Genomic DNA, 20,512 nt, shown 5'->3' on the forward strand with positions numbered 1-20,512 from the left:
ATGATGCTTGAGCCGACATTGCTGCAATCTCCGTGAACTGCCTTAAAATCAGGTGTGCAGCCTTAGTGTTGCATGAAAAGAAGCACCGGACCCACCTGGCCCAAATGCATGCTGGTCATTCTCAGGCCCATGCTGGCTCGGTTGTTTCTCTGGTTGGTCTTTTGGATTCATATTGCATGTTCTGTTGTCTAAGATTTACCACAAAAATATTGATCAGTTGGAATTATAGGGGCATTCCACTGGATTTTCAGACCTCAATTTGAAAACTCTGCATGGATCATAATGAAAAGAGACATTGATCAGCTATTGTTAGGACATTGCATGTGTTTTTAGGTTTGGTTAACTGACCTATCCTTGCCTCTACAGGAGGTTCCGGTCAATGGTCAGTGACCATCGGTCCTTCAGGATCCTCCAAGGGAGTGAGTGTCCTCAGCCCTGCCAGCAGATACTGTTCCTCTCCTCTGGGGATTCAGTGTGACTCCTCATCCCACTGCAGCTACTAGAGCTGCCGATCCAATAAGTCTACGGTGCCTTCCTCTCGTCACCTTTCCTTTGTCTGCACTGATATGTTATACAGTTTAGCAAAAGCATTACTGGTTTTCCCCTAATCTGTTCAAATTAAGGAAAAGGGACAGGTAGGCACTTTACATCTCACTATTGAGATGTGCCCCTGCTCTAATACTGTCTGCTTGTTGAGTAACCTTACCCTGAGCTATGCAAATAAGACTGTACTTGCACACTTGCCTATGTTCGGTACAAAAGTTGTAAAAGGAAATGTAACATTCTATCCCTCTTGTAAATGTAATTTCTTAAGATTGTAATATCCTTTTTATACAATGGATGTCTTTCCCTGTCAATTGTATATTGTCCTGGGCTTCAGAGTGTAATGTCCTCAAAACATTAACTATACATGAAGACACAATCAAAATGCCATGTTCTACTAGGTATTTTATTAGCAAACATGTTTTAATGTAGCAGTACGTGATGCACAAATGAAAAGTCAGAAAATCCAAGCAACATTTTTAAAAGGAGAAAACATCCCTCAGTCCAAGCGTTAGAAAAGTCTAAATAATATAGAAAACAGCAACTAGGCAGCTCATTACAAATGTATAAATTGATTAAATGTGGCGTCACAATTTGATATACGGGTTTGATTTTTCGATACCAAAAGGTCTGTTGTCAGAAATGGCCTATAAAACTAGGCCGGGGGAAAGACTGGACACTGTCAACAAGACAGATGTTCAATAGCACCAAGATCTGTTACTACTGATTCCTTTAGAGGTAAATGTCTACAGTCTCTCAATGGACTTTTTTTTTTAGCTAGCCCTTGTAAGCAGCTGTATCCTCTGTTTTGACATTCCCACTGAGGTATATAGTAGGCTATAAGCATGACAAATTGGAGGTATGACCCATGTGTATGGGAGCATTTTCTGAACACCCAAAGCCCGATTGTTAGAATCTGGCACGTCAGGACTTTGTACAGCAGATTCGAAAGGTGACTGGCTTGACAAATATCACTTCAACTGAAAAGAATGAACCGACACTGTTGCACCGTGAAAAGTATAATTCAGAAGAGAATGGTTACGGTGCCGTGAATACGATAGCCATGTGTGACAAGAGTTTTTCAGGCCCATAACTTCTTAACAGGAAAACATCCTGGCCCTAGTCGTACACTCCACGTGGTGGGTCTACCTCTGTATGTGGCGTACGAAGGCCTGCACCAGCTGGATGAAAGGCTCCTGACCCTCGTGGCTGGCCTTAGCGCCTGGGGGCTGGGGAGATGGCAGCAGGCTGCTGGCCGGGGACGAGGGGGCGCCACGGCGGAAGTGACGGGACAGGCTGGAGAGGAGGGTGCTCTGGAGGGGAGACAGGCATCACATAGTATATTAAAATAGCTTTTTTTTAAATAAATTGCAGGCTACTAGAAACAAGACGGGACTAGAGTGGAATGGCAAAGAACTAGTCTGGTGGTACTTTAATGATGCTTTGAGTTTGAATGAAGAGAATGACTTACCAGTTCAGAGCCAAGCTCCTGTTTGAGTCTCTGTTTGTCTCTGGGGGCGATGCTGGGGTCCTTCAGACAGCGGACGGCCTGGGAGATGAGCACGTAGAAACAGTTCTCCATGGTGAACATCAGCAGAGACCTGGAAGGACAGTCACACATACCGGTTAGAAATGACCAATATTACCGCCAGTGAGAACAACTTTCTCTCTGTCTCCTTACTTGAGGGCTTGGGTTTCCTCTGACGAGGCCAGGGAGGCCACACTCAGAGAGGCTGGCTCCTTCTTCTCTACCTAAATACGGACAGAACACAGAAAGTCAAATGTACAGTACAATTTATATTTCCTCATTTGCAAGAAATAAAATAATTTCAATGTCATCATGATTTGAAATTATTGGAGGGGGACCACCTCTCCCAGCATGCTTAGGGCCACGTTGATGGTTGCCAGTAGGGTTCCAAAAGAGGGCGCCACGTCAGCGTCAAAGGCCGAGGTGGTGAAGCTCAGCACAAACAAGGTCCTGTACTCTGCCAGGTCCATACACTGTCACACACAATCTCAGTCAGTGAATATATGCTAACACATTTCAACTCTAAAAGGCAGTTCAAACACATTCTTTATGTAGAAGCTGATGGTGCAGGATGTGAGTGTTTGGTAAGTTGTTAGAAGATTGAGCTAATGGAGTCGTGGGTATGATACGAGTCACGGTTCAAACAGTGCAGATAGAGTTTTTAGAGACAGTGTTATTCTCACCTGGTCCAGTATTATCTGACAGCAGTCAGGGGTGAAGTGCTGCAGCGTGGCCAGAGTCTTACTGAGGATCTTCAGCAGGCTGCATTGCACTGCCAGCAGGGCCTTCTGCTCCGCCTCCTCCCTCTCCCCGCCCCCTCCTTCGGCTGCAGCTTTGGAGGGGGTCTGAGGATCTCTCTGGGCACGGGGGCCGGAGGGCAGCGCCTCCCCATTCTTAGCCTGGGGGACAATGACAAGACATCCGGTAAAATAAATGGAAATAATGAGAGTTCTCTAGACATTAATTCAACCGGTTAAAACAAATTTGACTTTATAATCCCAGTAACAACATGGTAATGTCTGTCTGACCTGGAGGTAGTGATGAAGCATGTTCCTGCTATGGAGGAGGTAGGTGCACGTCTGGCACAGGTAACACAGATTGATCTGCAGGTTGACAAAAATTAAAAACCCAAGTTTTTATTGCTGTAAGCCAAAAATATATACTTTGGGGAAAAATAAAACAATCACAATCAACAGGGCATTTCATTCATTATTAGAGTTGAAGTGTACATTTGGTGATGCTCAGTGCTGACTGACCTGTACATCTCGGAGCAGATGGGGCAGATGGAACTGCCACTCCTTACAGAAGCTGGACAGCTGCAGCAGGAAGCCCACTGTGTGGTCAGCCTCATCCAGACACACCAGACTCTGGACCGTCCGCACCGCATTCAGGCACTGACAGAAACAGAGAAAGAGGCTTTAGGATCCATATACAGAAAAGAAGAGATGGTGTACACACAGATGACAATTCACAGACAGGAACACACACACACCTGCAGTATGCGTTCCTGGTGCACTCCGACAAAGTCGAGGGCCTCGTTGATGAAGTTGTAGCGCAGCGTCTTGAGCAAGATCTCCATGAGGGACATAGAGAGGCGGTACACCCCCGGCCAGCAGGGAGCATCCTGGGACTTACGGGAGAAACTCTGACCAGGTCAGGAAGAGAAACTAACGTTATAATACCACAGAGAGCACGAGCGCCTAACGTTAAAATAACACTACAACAATTCTTCAATGCAGTGTCAATTAATGATCGGTTTAGTATGCGTTCCAAATGGCACCCTATAACCTACGTGGTGCCCTACTTTCGACCAGACATATGAGCCCTGGTCAAACGTAGTGTACTTTTCAGGGAATAGGGTGCCCTTTGGGGCATACAATGTTGTGCTTGTGTGTTACCTGTGAGGCTCCGTTAGAGGGCACTTCGTAGACACTGAGCAGAGGGAGACAGATACTCTGGATGACGCCGGCCCCGGCTACTGCTGCTGCACCCTGGAGGACAGGAGGGATGAAATATCCTTTATTACTAATGTGGTTGATAAAGCATTTAGTTATTTTGGTTTATGCATTAGAAATCATGTCTAATATCTGTCTTAGTAAATGATTAGGCAATGTAGTAGTGTGTGTGTGTGGACCTGTGGTGTGCGGGCTAGCGTGAGCAGCAGGTGCAGGGCAGCCTCGGTGAAGTAGAGGTTCTGTTTGGAGCGCAGGCTGAGTTCTAGAGCGCTGAGAATAGAGTGGAGAGCAGGAATCTTCCTCATCACTAGAACCCAGTGTTCCCCGTCCTCGTCGGCACGACACAGCTCCTTGGCCAGGTGTAAGGCCAGCACACACACCTGAGACAGAGAGATGAAGAGGGAGAGCGAAAGGGGTGTGAATATGAATCGCCTCATCACTCAATGAATTACCAAGAAATCATGCAAATCTCTTTAAATCAAAACTTCTGATTCCACTCTTGCTTTACATAAACCAAAGCTAGAGATGATCCACAACAGACATGCTGATCTGCCCTGACCGTGATCAAAGATTAGAATTTATTCAGCACATGCAGAGGTAATTCATTGCAGCTTATTATTTGGTTGGATGTGCCCTTTTTCAAAACACTTGGAGCAACATTTATGCACTGTGTGTGTTTAGAAGAGTACAATTATTCTAGTGTTGCTTAAGGTCTGTTTTTATGCAGTTAAGCTGAAGAGAAATGTCCACATTACGTGAATAATAAAGTTAATCTCATTCTAAATTGCCGGCGGTGTGTGACTCACCCCGTCTCTCTGGTCCTTCTGGAAGCTGCGGACGGCGTCAGTCTCCATGCTGTCTTTGTCATCCGGGATGTCCCTCACCTGAGCCGCGTGACGAGTGCTGTCAATCAGTGCCAGCGCCTCGTCCTGCACCGTCTCACACACACACAGCAGCAGCTGGGGCAGTTGGGAGATCTCCCCACCTGATCAATGTAATGAGCAATACTGTTAGAGTACTCGACAAGTCATTTGCAATGAGTGTACAAAACATTAAGAACATCTTCCTAATATTGAGTTGCATACACAGCGATTAGTCCCCCTCACCATTGAGTCCCTGTATCTGAAGTGCAGAGATGAGGGCAGAGAACACCTTGGCCTTGGTACTCTCCATCAGCTGCTGGTCGGCCTGCAGGACACTCTCCAGGATCAGAGAAAGGGGGGCCAGTACATCAGGGGCCGTGGCCACCACACTGCAGGGGTAAACAGGACAGACAACAAAGGTGTTAGTGCTAAGACGTGCAGAAAGAGTTTGATTATTAACAACCAATGTACTACCTCACTGAATTAGAACAGCTTTGAGATGATTTTCATTATCCTGATATTTCAACATGTGTGGACAAAATGTACATCAATTCACGCATGTGGGCACACACACAAACCTTCTCCACTGTTTAAGCAGGATCAGCAGAAGAGTAGCCATCATGGATCCCAGACGTAGACAGGGCACAGACATGGGCACCAGCAACTAGAGAGAGAGGGGGGAGGTGATAGCTAATGAGTGAGAAGAAGACAGAGATGAGAGCAGTTGTCATGGTGACTAACTCACAGCAGCTTTGGTCCCATCCAGCACGTCCATGAAGAGCTTAAGTCTGGCAGAGTCCTCCTTTAACTGCATCACATCCGACTGTAACCATCAGAAAACATCAATGAATCAACCAACCACAGTGATCGGCATGGTATCTTTCTTTTTACCTCCCATATATTTATGGGGTATTGTTTATGCATGTATTCATCATGGAATTCCTATGCCGTGTTTTGACAGAATTCTAGTGAATTTTTTTAAATGCCACAGTGGTGAATGGAGTGGTGTGTGACATACATGACTGGTGGAGAGGATGAGCAGCATCCGCCAGGCTGAGATGACCATCTGGGTCTCGGAGAACGAGTGCACGCCCTCTTCCTCCTCCGTCTCTGCCACGTGGACCACCAGGGACTTAACATACTGGGACCAGTACTCGTAGCGCCGCCCGCTGGAGAACTTCTGCAGTGCATCCTTCAGAGAACGCTCCAGAGAGCCACTGGGGAAAAGAGAGGGCCATTCAGATAGAAGTATACTGTGTGGAACAGATATGAATGTCTGTCAGGTAGAATAGGGAATCGTGTCTGATCTATCAATTACATTTAAAACATTTCAACTCAAGTCAATCTCATATCTCAATGTATATTTTATTAATTTATTGTCACAGGAATTTGTTAAGCATTTCGCATCATCAATTCACACCAGCCTGGTCTCAGACTAGACATAACATAATAAATGGAAATCAGGGACACTCAAATTAGTATGATATGTTACGTTTGTCATGGATACATAAGACAAAACCGAAAGGAGGGTGGTTGGTCGGGGTGGCAAATAACGCGAATGTCTAGCAACCCAAAAGGTTGTGTCCCTGAATCTCATCACGGACAACTTCAGCATTTTAGCTAATTAACAACTTCTCAGATACTTTTTTTAGCTACTTTGCAACTACTTAGCATGTTGGCTAACCCTTTAACCTAACGCCAAACATTAACCCAATATATTCTCCAGTTGGCTTCCGAGTGGCGCAGTGGTCAAAGGCACTGCATCTCAGTGCTAGAGGCGTCACTACAGACACCCTGGTTCGAATCCTGGCTGTATCACAACCGGCCGTTATTGGGAGTCCCATAGGGCGGCGCACAATTGGCCCAGCGTCGTCTGGGTTAGGGTTTGGCCGGTGTTGGCAGTCATTGTAAATAAGAATTTGTTCTTAACGGACTTTCCTACTTAAATGGTTAAATAAAAATAAAGCCCTAACCTTAACCCCTAACCTAGCTAACGTTAGCCAGCTAGCTCATGTTAGCCACCTAGCCAACATTAGCAACAAATTGTAAGTTTAGCAAATTCGCAACACAGTATACGAATTGTAATTTGTAATATGTCATGCAAAATGGATGATGGACATCCACAAATTAATACATAACAATTAAATGGAGTGTCCCGGATTTACACACAGAATAATGCAGACAGCTTGACACATATCATATGCAGTTCAGTAGATAAAGACATTGATACCAGTAACAACTCAATCCACCAAATATACTGGCTTGAATTGCTGTATGTAGCTATAGAAACATGTAGCCTAGTTACCTGACTACATAGTAGATCTCAAGGCCGATGATTTTCATGACGAAGGCACAGGTCTCCAGAACACAAGGCTCAGTGATGTCTGAGGGGGCGGGTAGGGTTCCAAACAAAGGCGTGGTCAGGTTTTCCCAAAACCTCTCTCTGTGGGAGGAAACGTCATAGATTTAATACATACATTTATTAGGATGCCCATCAGCCAACAACGATGGCGCCACTTAGTCTTACTGGGGTCTGACAGATAATGTAAAAGGACATGAGACATAATTTACATACATATAAAAACAAAAACATGTAATGTGTGTGCATCTGTCAGTTACACATACATGTCAATACATGCACACCAAAAGTAGGTAACAAGGGGGAGAGACGTTGTGCCATGAGGTTTTACATGAAATCACTTGAAACACACAAAAACAATGTTACGGCATTATCTCTCATGTTGGTGTGTGTGTACATGCATGTTCAACCGTGTATCTCTGGCTGTGTTAAGTGTGCCCGTGCAGTGTCAGCTCACTCACTTGGTGCGTAGGACAGAGATTGCGCTATCCCGTCGGTCCTGCCACAGGGCGTGGAGGAAGGCCAGGGCGGCGCGGTGCAGCAGGGGGGGACACCAATACTTCCCCTGCTGCCTGGAGTCAATCAGGTCCAACACAACCTGCAGACAGCTCCACTCACCCAGCAAAAACTCCTGGGAGGGAGAGAGAGAAAAGAAGAAAGACTTGTCTATTAAATTACTGAACTGAGTCTGGTATAAAGATTCAGAAACTCAAAAGAGAAAACTTAACTATACGTATTAAACATCAACACACAAGTCTAAGTCCTAACATGTTCCTGTCCTACGCTTAGACTGCCTGCTTCGCCCAGCTCTCACCTTTGACCCCTCTGCGCCGTCCTTGACCTCCAGGTTGAGGAAGAGCTCGATGAGGCCTGGCTGGGTCTCCACAGCCACGGTGAGGAACTCCAGGATCATCACCTTGATCCTCATGTCCTCCGTCCTGCTCTGTAGCCGAGTCAGAAAGGCATCCCTGATGGCAGCCGCGTCACCGCCCAGGCAGGCGTACACAGACATCGGAGCCACCTGGAAACCAGAAGGTTACGTAAATATTACACAAGATCTTGAGAGACTAGTACTGTAGCCTTGTCAACAGAAATGGGAACATCTACTTCAACAGTGTCTCACTGCGTTCTCTTGCTCTCTACTTTTAAGCCCTGTAACAACTGGTGATGTATAAATACTCAATACATTTGATTGATTCATGTTTTTGCTTGCTAACCTCCAAACACTAGCCAACAGAGAATGTGGCAAGTGTAACTTATGATGCTGCTAGAACTACGTTGGGATTTTCACTACCTTAGTTGATTGCTCTGATCATCATATGTGCAATGTGTGTTGAGTTACCGTGGCGAGCCTCTTGAGCAGCTGGATGGCGAGGCGCGGTAGGGCCGGGTCGTGTTTGTGGTAGATGTACTTGGCAAGCACGGCAATTAGGTTGCTGCCGTGGCCACCGTGCTGCGTCAGCGCCTGCTCCAGGGGCGAAACGGCACTCGACGGTGGCTTGAGGCGGATCACGTTGTTGGTGACGGAGAAGGCCAGCTTGACCGTCTGGATAAGGATTTGACCTGGGCCCTCCGAGCCACCACTAGAGGGAGACACAGAAAAGTTTAAATTGACATGGAAATCAGTTTCCAATTCACAAACAATAGAACATACAATGGGGCCAATGTACTTATTCAGTTATATAAACAGAATTCATTGTAAGTGGTCTAGGGTAGTCAAGAGATCTAAGCTGCTGCCTCCGAAGCACATATTACCACTGCAGCATGGATTTCAATCCGTCCCACTGAATTTCAGAAAACGCTCCATCTTTCCTCTGTACTTCTGTCCTCTCCAATAAAAAAATACTTGAGTGGGACTGCCCCACTATTTAAAAAAAAGAAAGCTGTGGCAACTCTATATCACCTGCTTTTCTATCTACATGCAATGTTCTGAACCGGTCTCCCCCTCCTGAGACACTATGATACAAAGACCACTGGTGTAGCAGAGTGGTCAGCTGTAGACACGCCAAGGTGTAGAGTGACACGTTACCTGCTGGGCTGAGCAGCCAGGACCACGTCTATGGTGTCCACTCCCACCCCCATGATATTAACCACCGCCTGGCCAGCCTCGGTGTTAGCCAGACTGTAGATACACAGAGACTGGAGGGTTGGCGTGCTGGGGGAGAGATAGAGAAAGGTTAAAATATGACACCAATCCTTTTCTGTTTGATAGTAATACTATGAGGTTAGGCTCCATCTGGGTCTACAGAGTCTTGTCAGTCTGCAACGCACTATTCAGATGTGCGTTTTACTCATTCCCAAATTCAATAACCAGCAATTCAGACGGATAAGAAGCATTTAGTTTCTTAATGATGTAATGTCTTTAGGTAGAATAAGGAATGTTGTTTTGATATGCACAACAGCCCTACCTGCCACTAGCCTCTCCCTCTGGACTGAGGTTCAGGATGGCATGGACCAACTCCAGGATCAGACAACCTAGAGGATTCAGAATGTTTTTCAGTCTGACAGTAGTTTTACAGCCAGCCCTTTCAATACGGCTAAGGCCACCCTCAACTGTGGGCCCTGGTCAAAAGTATTGCACTATAAAACGGCAACAGAGTCCAATTTCAGACAGACACTGCACATATTCTAAAAGGGATATCACTGATGTAGTTGACCACCATAGACTTGTGAAGGTACTCACCAATCCTCTCTCTGACTCCGTGGGTGTTGTAGCGCCACTTGTGGTAGGTGGGCAGCATCTCCTTCAGCACCAGCAGCACACAGGGGATGAGGCCCTTGTCCTGGGTGCTGCCCAGCTGGCCCTGAGGGCAGGAGGGACACACAGTAATTTACAACTACTGATAGTCAGCCAGCCGCTCAATGCCAAATAAACTCCTAGCCCCTAAACACAAGACCTTTGTGGAGATTGAGGAGTGGAGAAGTGTTATGATAATGTATTGTCTGTTTTTGTCTTGTCTGTATGCTTATTTTATTTTGCCCCTTTAAAAACAGATTTACTTGAAACGGCTATGTAATGCCCCATGTAAAAGAAAGACGTTGAGATGGGATAGATGTCAGCTATTTTTTGGGGGGTTGATGAGCCATTACTAGACTGTTAATAGAATAGAGAGAGCGAGATACCTTGACCAGGGTGGTGACGAGGCGCAGGAAGGCGATGGTCACAGCGTACTCCCCTCTGGGCTGCTCAATCAGGACCAGCAGGTTGCCGTAGTTACCTGCCTTCATCCCCTCAGCACTGGATATATACGAATACATAATATTAACTATGACGAAACAAGACCCCTCAAAGACCCCCCTCCGTTAATATGATATGGTGTGACACAACCTACCTGATGGACTGTGCCATATTGGTCAGAGGGGAGGAGGCGAAGGGCAGAAAACCAGTGTGGTGCAAGCTGGACCAAACCTACTCAGAAAGTAGAGGGGGCATAACAATACACACACATTAAGAAATGGTAAAGGTCCCATTTTTATCTCAATATCAAATAATTTCTTGTTAACAATTAAGTACCTGTGATTGTTTTCAATGAAATGATCGAAAATAGCTTCTTATCAAAGAGCAATTTCTCAAGCAATAATTGTATTTTATTATCTGGGAGTGGTTAGGAGGGGATAACTGAAAACAGCTTTTATTGGCAGAGAGGTTTGGAACTCTTTCCTATTGGTCTATTAACAAAATGTACCACCTAGTGATATCACCAGGCAGGCCAAAACTCCATCCAACCAAAACAGGATGACATTTCAGGTGGTCTTTTCAAACACCTCTTACAATAAAAAAGGCCTTATTTTCAAAACTGAAACCATATCATGACCAAGACTTGGCATCTATAAGGTCTTATTTATGCTTACATGTAAGCAATGACATGAGAAATATATATAAAACACACAGTAAATAATGTTTTTGACTGCACACGTCCTTTAAGTCTGTTGGAGGCTATGAGGCCCCTCAGAGCCGCGTAGAGCAGGGTTTCAAAAAACTCGGTCCTGGGCCCCCCTACACAACGGACTCAAATAACCAACTCACCATCAAGCTTTGATTATTTCAAATCAGCCGTGTCGTTCTAGGGCAAAAACCAAAACGTGCACCCAGGGGAAGCCTCAGGACTGCGTTTGGGAAAACCTGCTCTACCAGACCATCTGTAACCCACCTTGCCAGGCATCCTAGCAGCCAGGACGATGAGGCAGTTTGCACAGGACGCTATCACATCCACTGGAGGGTTGATGACTGACGTCAACCTAACTCAAAGACACCGCAATATTCTCAAATAATCCATGAATACAAAGTACCAACAAATACAAAATACTTACAAATCAACTTTGAAGGGAGCCCAAACAAGCTTATCATTATTCCATGTGAAATATATGATTACTGTCCATGACAGAGTGATAAAGAGATGTGTGTGTTGCATCTCACCTCTGCAGTAACATGTAGATGCGTGAGGTGAGGGGCAGCAGACAGTCAGACACGGTCCAGTCTGTGCTGATCATCTTATGGACCAGGTCCAGGATGGGCTTCACACGCTCACAGTGCAAGATCACATCTGGACCAGGAAGAGAATCACACACACATATTCACATACACTGAAACAAAAACTATTGTATTGAAGGATCTCTGCTGATAGAGAAATTATTTGAGTGTGTGTGTACTGTATGTTTGAGGTTGCATTTGGGTATATAGTATGACTTGACCTGTGTAAGTATATGTGTGGGTCTGTAAATGTGCCTGTATTTATCTAGTTACCTGCAGTAGAGACAACGTGGAGCAGCATCTCTATCTCACAGGTGAACAGGATCCAGGCACTGTAGGAGTAGTCCCAGCGCACCACGTAGCCCTGCTCCCCCACAGCCACCTGACCGAGCACACCCTGAGGCATCCGCAGGTTAGTCTGGCCCAGGCCTGAAGGACAGAGGGAGAGATCTCAATCAGAAATATTTGAAGAAATGTAATGAAAGACAATTACTTAAAGACTATAACGTCACAAAAATACTAATGTGCACAAATTAGTCCGTTTATTCTAACAAGCAGCCTAAACACACCGAGAGGGTAGAGGAGTTTTGGTGCTTGTCTCCTCCACAGTGTCTCGTCGTCTCTAGAGATGACGTCATTGGGCTTTGTTTTGTAGACCTCGGTGTAGAACGACATCTTGTCCAGGAAAATGTACACCTAACACACAGACACATGAATCAAGTGTAACCACAGACACATTAATCAAGTGTAACCACAGACCAGCAGAACGGTGTGTGTAATCAATACCTTCTTTGCAGTGGACTTATCTGACAGGAGCGCAGTAAGGAGCTGCAACAGCATACCAGTCTTGTGTGGGAACATTCCCATTGCGCTATCCAGGATCATTCCCAATCCCATAGTGGGCTTCTGGGAAAAGCATTCAAAAAGCCATATATTAGGAAATTTAGCTAGAGACATATTCTTGGAGTGATTTCACATCCTTCACGAATCAGAATCGGTTTAATTAATTTCTCCTCACCGTTTCCCAGAAGAGCTCAGCCAGACTGGGCGCAGAGAGGACTTCACACGCTGCATTTATTAGATGCTATGGGGGGGGCATTCAATCATTAATCTGTGATATTATTTATCAGCATCATTAGGAATGTGAAACTATGCAGAATTCTTAAGTCATGAATCTGTGATATCACTGATCAGTCTGTGCTACAACTCAACATTATCGTTACTTGTCTGAGCCTCAATGTGCGATAGCAAGGCCTGGTACCTGTTGGCTGCCCAGCGTCTCCTCTTCAAAGGAGGTAATGACAAAGGAGAGGAGGCCGTAGATACACATCCTGGCTGTACTGGCTGTGCACTGTGGGAGGAGAAAACATAACATGGCGGCAGGTGTGGTTAGAGCATTGGGCCAGTAACCGAAAGGTTGCTGGATTGAATCCCCGAGCTGACAAGGTAAACATCGGTTATTCTGCCCCTGAACAAGGCAGTTAAACCAACTGTTCCTAGGCCATCATTGAAAATAAGAATTTGTTCTTAACTGACTTACCTAGTTAAATAAATGTTCAATAAATACAAAAAAATGAAAGCAGAATATTTCTGAAACATTGTGTGAATAATTCTTGCAGGTTGTGCGTGTTGTGCTAGGTGAGCATTTCGTTGTGTGTGTATTTTTATTTTAATGTGTGTGTTCTTACATTATTCCCAGTGCCTCCCAGACCCTGCAGCATGGTGGTGAGGTACTGAAACACCCCCAGTTGTAGGGAGGTGTTCCCGATGCGTCTGATGACGGGGCTGGACTCATCTGGGCTCAGGGTGTGTCTCAGCAGGACCCAGGCCAGCAGCACTGGCCCGTGGTGAGGGATGTCACCAAAAGTCAGCAGCATCTGGTCCATCTCCTGGTGGTTGACAATAATGAGAGTCACTTCTTGGTCAATTGCAAAGTATTCCCCCATCGAACTGATCATCAAAACTACTACTTCCAGAACATTTCAATCTGAACTAGCTCATTCTGATAACAAAACTGGAGTGTATACACGTCAATTCCAACAGTACATGTAAAGGTGCTCAGTGTTTACCCTGCTGATGGCAGGGGTGTTGGAGAACTGGTGCTGCTCCGTGCGGTCCTCTAGGGCACACTTGTGGAGGAAGTCTATGTCCATGCCTTCCACTAGGATCAGACAGCTGAAGTACCTGCAAGACAGAAGGAGAGAAATTAACAAGAGGGAATATCTTTAGAAAAGATTATTGTTCTTTAATTAAACTGAATCCCTTGCCCAAGCCAAAGCAACAAATGTAGCAATTATCCTGAAAATGTAACTTACATCTGTCTGACCAATAAAGATGCCATTAGGAAGTAGCTAGCTGGCTATGTAGATTTACATCCAATACAGTGTATTCGCTAATGCTCTGCCATTCTGTTTACAAATTAATTGCTAAAGGAAACAAATGTAGCTTGCCATCTTCTAAAATGTAGGCCATGTCCCTAACCCCAGATCAATATAGAGGCCAACAAGAAGTAGCTAGCTATATGAATATTTCCATCCACTCCAGTGTATTAGTGCTGTGACTGACCCGATGCGGTCAACCAGGGCATCCATGCTCTTGTCTACCAGGTGTCTGTTGGTCTGGCGAAGGCCGAAGCCCTGCTCCTTGAACATCTTGGTGAAGCTGAGCAGGTCTCCGGGACCCATCTCAAAGTAGGCATAGTACAGGAACAGGATCTCCAGCAGCAGGGACTGCTCCCTCAGACACTGCAGGAACCAGCGGGACACCTGCCTCTCCGTCTGACCAGAGAGAAACATGATTGATTAAGAAAGATGCACATAATAAAAATAAGATACAATATATAACTGATAAAAACCTTTGATTTCCTGGAGAAAAGCAGCATCTGGTTTAAATACAACACCAGTCAAAAGTTTGGACACACCTACTGATTCCAGGGTTTTTCTTTAGTTTTAATATTTTCTACATTGTAGAATAATAGTGAAAACATCAAAACTATGAAATAACACTTATGGAATCATATAGTAACCAAACAAGTGTTAAACAAATGGCAGAGAGGTTTGGCATTCTCTCAACCAGCTTCATGAGGTAGTCACCTGGAATGCATTTCACTTAACAGGTGTGCCTTGTTAAAGGTTCATTTGTGGAATTTCTTTCCTTCTTAATGCATTTGAGCCAATGAGTTGTGTTGTGACAAGGTAGGTGTAAAATATCAAGTCCATATTATGGCAAGAACAGCTCAAATAAGCAAAGAGAAACGACAGTCCGACATGACTGACCTTCATGTCTTAAAGTATACCCGGAAAACTTCAATAACTTGAACATTTCTTCAAGTCCAGTCGCAAAAACCATCAAGGGCTATGATGAAACTCGCACTCATGAGGACCGCCACAGGAAAGGAAGACCCAGAGTTACCTCTGCTGCAGGAGATAAGTTCATTAGAGTTAACTGCACCTCAGATTGCAGCCCAAATAAATGCTCCAGAGTTCAAGTAACAGACCCATCAACATCAACTGTTCAGGAGACCGCGTAAATCAGGCCTTCATGGTTGAATTGCTGTAAAGAAACCACTACTAAAGGACACCAATAAGAAGAACAGACTTGATTGTGCCAAGAAACACGAGCAATAGACATTAAACCGGTGGAAATCTGTCCTTTGGTCTGATGAGTCCAAATTTGAGATTTTTGGTTCAAACCACTGTGCCTTTGTGAGACGCAGAGCAGGTGAACGGATGATCTCCATGAAGCATGGAGGAGGTGTGATGGTGCGTTGGAGGTGACACTGTCGGTTATTTAATAAGAATTCAAAAAGGTACACTTAATCAGCATGGCTACCTCAGCATTCTGCAGCAATACACCATCCCATCTGGTTTGCGCTTAGTAGGACAATCATTTGTTTTTCAAAAGGACAATGACCCAACACACCTCCAGGCTGTGTAAGGGCTATTTGACCAAGAAGCTGAGTGATACAGTGCTGCATCAGATGACCTGGCCTCCACAAATCACCCGACCTCAAACCAATTGAGATGGTTTGAGATGAGTTAAACCGCAGAGCGAAGGAAAAACAGCCAACAAGTGCTCAGCATATGTAGAAACTCCTTCAAGACTGTTGGAAAAGCATTCCAGGTGCTGCTGGTTGAGAGAATGCCAAGAGTGCGAAGCTGTAATCAAGGCAGATGGGTGGCTACTTTGAAGAATCTCAAATATATTTGGATTTGTTTAACACTTTTTGGGTTACTACATGATTCCACATGTTATTTCATTGTTTTGATTGTCTTCACTATTATTCTACAATGTATAAAATAGTAAAAACAAAGAAAAACCCTTGAATGAGAAGGTGTCCAAACTTTTGACTGGTACTGAAGGTGGAAAACATTTCCACAAGATAATGTTGAAAACATTACGATAAGAACTTATGGAGAGTTTGAGATACCCATATTTACTTCAAGCAATGAGGAGTCAATCAAATCCTAAACTCAATGTCTAACTTGGAATAGGGTAGTAAAGAATGTAGTTCTAACCATGAGGTTGCCATGCGTCTCCCATGTCGGGGATTCAGCTTTGAACAGGGTCTCAAACTGCTTCTGGTAGTTGTTGACCAGGTCCTTTTCCAGCTTGTTCACACAGTTGGAGTACTCCACCTGCACCCAAAGCAAAAAAAAACAACAACAATTGATTCAATGTTGTCATTCCTTTTTTTAAATGTTTACACACTTCCATGTCTAAACTGTACTATTTGTAACCTGTCCCATTGTATGCTTCACTGTTATTTCCCATAATTGGTATCAATAAATGTAAACACAGGTTACAATGTGTTAGATACACTGTAAAAGATCATAGCTACTACAAATAGCCAATCAGGAACATTGGCCTGTACTGTATTAGCATCAAATGAGCTTACCAGCAAATGAGCTTACCCATACACATACATACAGATGGGTCTAGTGTAACATTGGACCACAGTGTAAGTCCTAGCAGACAGAAGGGAGCTCCTTACCCTGTAAGGGTGTCGCTCATCCTGAAAGTACGTCAGCAGGAGGAGGACGCATCGCAGATGACACACACGCTCCTCGTAGTAATAGTCAGCGATCTGAACACAGACACACACTCAAAGAATCAGTGTATAAGCCTATCAATTGACCTGATTATGCTTTATGAGCTGGTGAAATAGAATTCCAGCAAACTTAGGTAGCTTTTGGGAGCTTGTACTAACCTTCAGAAGTAGGGCTTGGCTCGGTCTCTCATCCTGCAGAACATCCTATGAGGGCAGATAAGATATCTCTAGTCAAGGTTCATGGGGCAGGTTCTCTAGTCAAGGTTCATGGGGCAGCATTGGACTAGTAACCGAAAGGTTGCAAGGTCAAATCCCATAGCTGACAAGGTAAAAATATGTCGTTCTGCCCCTGAACAAGGCAGTGTTCAGTGTTCCTAAGGCCATCAATGAAAATAAGAATGTTCTTAACAGACTTGCCTAGTTAAATAAAGGTAAAAATAAATAAATAAACATGTCTAGACTGACAATATTTAGTAGTAAATATTGTCAGTTATCTGATATTTTTTCTGAATCTAGTATCACTACACACAGAGCAAGAGAGAGCGAGATAGCGAGACTACCTTCAGTGTGTTGCGGGTCCCTCTGTAATCTTCTTGAAGGTAACATTGTAAAATCTGTACACTCTGCTGTTGATCCAGACCCTGGGAAAAAAAGAAGTGTGTTAATAAATTCCACAAAGGAAAGGAATTACAACTGTTAATCATACCCTGTTCATATACTGTATTCAAGTTAATTGGTGTTGTGTCTCCATGCATCATTACACTATATACAGTGCCTTGCAAAAGTATTCACCCCCCATGGCATTTTTCCTAGTTTGTTGCATTAGAACCTGTAATTGAAATAGATTTTTATTTTGATTTCATGTAATGGACATAGACAAAATAGTCCAAATTGGTGAAGTGTACAAATGTACTTGTTTCAATTTTATTAAGTTAAAGTGGTGCGTGCATATGTATTTGCTATAAAGCCCCTAAATAAGATCTGGTGCAACCAATTGCCTTCATAAGACACATAATTAGTTAAATAAAGTCCTCCTGTGTGCAATCTAAGTGTCACATGATCTCAGTATATACACACACCAGTTCTGAAAGGCCCCAGAGTCTGCAATACCACTATGAAGACCAAGGAGGTCTCCAAACAGGTCAGGGACAAAGTTGTGGAGAAGTACAGATCAAGGTTGGGTTATAAAAAAATATCAGAAACTTTGAAGATCCCACGGAGCACCATTAAATCCTTTATTAAAATTTTTAAAGAATATGGCACCACAAACCTGCCAAGAGAGGGCTGCCCACAAACTCAAAGACCAGGCAAGGACGACATTAATCAGAGGCAACAAAGAGACCAAAGATAACCCTGAAGGAGCTGCAAAGTTCCACAGCGGCTAATGGAGTATCTGACCATAGGACCACTTTAAGCCGTACACTCCACAGAGCTGGGCTTCAAGGAAGAGTGGCCAGAAAAAATAAGAGAACACATTTGGCGTTTCCCAAAAGGCATGTGGGAGACTCCCCAAATATATGAAAGAAGGTACTCTGGTCAGATGAGACAAATTGAGCTTTTTGGCCATCAATGAAAACACTGTCTGGCGCAAACCCAACACCTCATCACCCTGAGAACACCATCCCCACAGTGAAGCATGGTGGTGGCAGCATCATGCTGTGGGTATGTTTTTCCATCAGGGACTGGGAAACTAGTCAGAATTTAAGGAATGATGGATGGCGCTAAATACAGTGAGATTCTTGAGGGAAACCCGTTTCAGTCTTCACGAGATTTGAGACTGGAACAGAGGTTCACCTTACAGCACGACAATGACCCTGAGCATACTGCTAAAGCAACATTCGAGTGGTTTAAGAGGAAACATTTAAATGTCTTGGAATGGCCTAGTCAAAGCCCAGACCTCAATCCAATTGAGAATGTGGTATGACTTAAAGATTGCTGTACACCAGCGGAACCCATCCAACTTGAAGGAGCTGGAGCAGTTTTTCATTGAAGAATGGGCAAAAATCCCAGTGGCTAGATGTGCCGAGCATATAGAGACATACCCCAGGAGATTTGCAGCTGTAAAAGGTGGCTCTACAAAGTATTGACTTTGGGGGGGTGAATAGTTATGCATGCTCAAGTTCTGTTTTTGTCTTAATTATTGTTTTGTTGCACAAAAAATAATTTGCATCTTCAGTGGTAAACATGTGTAAATCAAATGATACAAACCCCCCAAAAATGAATTTTAATTCCAGGGTGTAAGGCAACAACATTGGAAAAATGCCAAAGGGGTGAATACTTTCACAAGCCACTGTAGTATTCAAAATAATACCCGTTCTTGCCATGCATCATTACACTATATAGTATCAGTATATCTAACTTCATTCACTATCCCGTCAGATCATTTCAGCATTCCTTACCAACAGTTTACTGATCCTCAGACCAAAATCCTTCAATGGTTGGGCCACACCTTTGTCCGCTTTCAGTTTTTCCGCCGCTGATGAACTAAAACAAGGAAAAAATGTCAAACATAATTTGGTCTATCGACAAGCTTAACTATTTCGTATTGGATCATATAAATAGTTAGATTGCACAGCATACCTGGGTGTTTTGTAGTAACACAGCCCTTGAAGTAATCGTTCCCAATTTCGATCTAGTTCTTCCTCTATTTGAGCCTTCATCCATCAAGGATGGATGTAATATTGAAGGGAAAAAAGCACAGTGGCAGACATTGTCAGACTTTTTTGAAATATAAAATATATGATAGGTGAGGAAATAAAGGCTACATACCGGTTCCCTCAATGCAGATCTCCCCAGTAAGATAGTCCATAACTCTCGGCTGCTCCTGCAAAAGCAAAACAATCCCATAGTTCCCTAGATAGTCTTTTCAGGTGGTTAAACTCATAGTTAACTGTTCAAATCGGAGTTATGGCTTTAGTGGCATAACGGCAAATATGGTTTAAGTTAGACATATAGCTATTAAAACGTAACTTCATAAAAGTGCAGTGAGTGGCCACAGTTAGAACAAGGCTAACTAATAACAAGTGTGCTATGATGTTTGTTATTGTGAACCAGCTGTCAACTCCCTCAAGCTGACTAGGTAGCTAATTAGCTGTACCAGTTTAATACGCAAAACCAGCATTAACGTTATGTTGAGTTAGTTAGCTAGCTAAATTATCAAGTAAATGTTTTTATGACGAATACATGTCTGAAAGTGTATTCCCAGACAAATGCCAGTTGTAAGCTAACTAAGCTTGCTAGTTCACGTCTCGTTGATGCATGCTGCTGTCGTCATGCGTTTGGAACTGTGTAACAGACCGCGCTATCATGCCATTCAAATGTATTTAGCAAGCATGTTAACGAGCTAGCAGCTTGCTACTACTAGCAACTAGTTCCCTCCAAGGGAAGCTTTCACATTGCTGTACAAATTTAAGTACAATTTCTAAATTAAAGCATATGTTAAACTTTACTCATGAATTTGAACGCTATAATGGTCAAAGTATACATAAGTTGTATTTCATTTAGTTACCTCACATACATCTCCGAGTCCGCCATCTTCTCCCTGCAACGTGACGTAACTTGTCTGCGACATGGACCCCATCACGTGACCTGTAGATGTTATGGTTATAGTTATGATTTTAAATGTATATAAATACCAAACATTTACCATTCCCATTAAATTAAATATATAATAAGAAAATATCGCACATCGTGCTCCATAAATAAAGGTTTCTTGTACCACGTGACATGGCTGTCAATATGGC

General features: G+C 43.9%; 2 protein-coding genes across 8 annotated transcripts in view; one reads left to right on the plus strand and one right to left on the minus strand.

Annotated features, from left to right (window-relative positions):
- Nucleotides 1-2,381, plus strand: part of cdk5rap2 (CDK5 regulatory subunit associated protein 2) — a 73,335-nt gene extending 70,954 nt beyond the window's left edge. For 6 of the 7 annotated variants that reach the window (XM_029644015.2, XM_029644017.2, XM_029644018.2 and 3 more), the window contains one exon: nucleotides 367-2,381. In XM_029644015.2, coding sequence (XP_029499875.2) covers nucleotides 367-503 — 137 coding nt within the window. In that variant the 3' untranslated portion in view covers nucleotides 504-2,381. The remainder of the gene's footprint in view (nucleotides 1-366) is intronic. The other variant, XM_029644016.2, reaches the window with a different exon arrangement.
- Nucleotides 931-20,492, minus strand: nup188 (nucleoporin 188). The gene is made up of 42 exons (XM_029644019.2): nucleotides 20,278-20,492; nucleotides 19,539-19,593; nucleotides 19,350-19,423; nucleotides 19,169-19,253; nucleotides 17,330-17,410; nucleotides 16,929-16,973; nucleotides 16,713-16,805; nucleotides 16,237-16,356; nucleotides 14,285-14,496; nucleotides 13,789-13,903; nucleotides 13,408-13,608; nucleotides 12,981-13,070; nucleotides 12,738-12,803; nucleotides 12,506-12,625; nucleotides 12,289-12,415; nucleotides 11,993-12,148; nucleotides 11,666-11,792; nucleotides 11,400-11,487; nucleotides 10,581-10,657; nucleotides 10,372-10,486; nucleotides 9,932-10,052; nucleotides 9,657-9,723; nucleotides 9,278-9,403; nucleotides 8,591-8,831; nucleotides 8,063-8,269; nucleotides 7,710-7,879; nucleotides 7,195-7,332; nucleotides 5,908-6,106; nucleotides 5,635-5,712; nucleotides 5,468-5,553; nucleotides 5,133-5,278; nucleotides 4,833-5,011; nucleotides 4,206-4,406; nucleotides 3,970-4,062; nucleotides 3,564-3,716; nucleotides 3,328-3,465; nucleotides 3,100-3,174; nucleotides 2,755-2,970; nucleotides 2,413-2,544; nucleotides 2,225-2,295; nucleotides 2,015-2,144; nucleotides 931-1,856 (listed from the first exon to the last, which is right to left on the minus strand). Exons 1-42 carry the CDS (start codon nucleotides 20,301-20,303, stop codon nucleotides 1,689-1,691), a joined length of 5,208 nt encoding a protein of 1,735 aa, XP_029499879.1. The 5' UTR covers nucleotides 20,304-20,492; the 3' UTR covers nucleotides 931-1,688.
- Nucleotides 20,493-20,512: the final 20 nt, after the last annotated feature.

Source organism: Oncorhynchus nerka, linkage group LG4, assembly GCF_034236695.1.
Source record: "Oncorhynchus nerka isolate Pitt River linkage group LG4, Oner_Uvic_2.0, whole genome shotgun sequence".
Lineage (NCBI taxonomy): Eukaryota > Metazoa > Chordata > Actinopteri > Salmoniformes > Salmonidae > Oncorhynchus > Oncorhynchus nerka.

What these genes read in the sequence shown, in the direction of transcription:
- nup188 (XM_029644019.2), bottom strand. Translation starts at nt 20,303, where the DNA reads ATGGCGGACTCGGAGATGTATGTGAG. An exon ending in GCCCTGGTTGACCGCATCGG is followed by an intron (nt 13,904 to 14,284) that starts GTCAGTCACAGC and finishes TCTGTCTTGCAG; the next exon opens with GTACTTCAGCTGTCTGATCC. An exon ending in TGCTTCATCACTACCTCCAG is followed by an intron (nt 2,971 to 3,099) that starts GTCAGACAGACA and finishes ATTGTCCCCCAG; the next exon opens with GCTAAGAATGGGGAGGCGCT.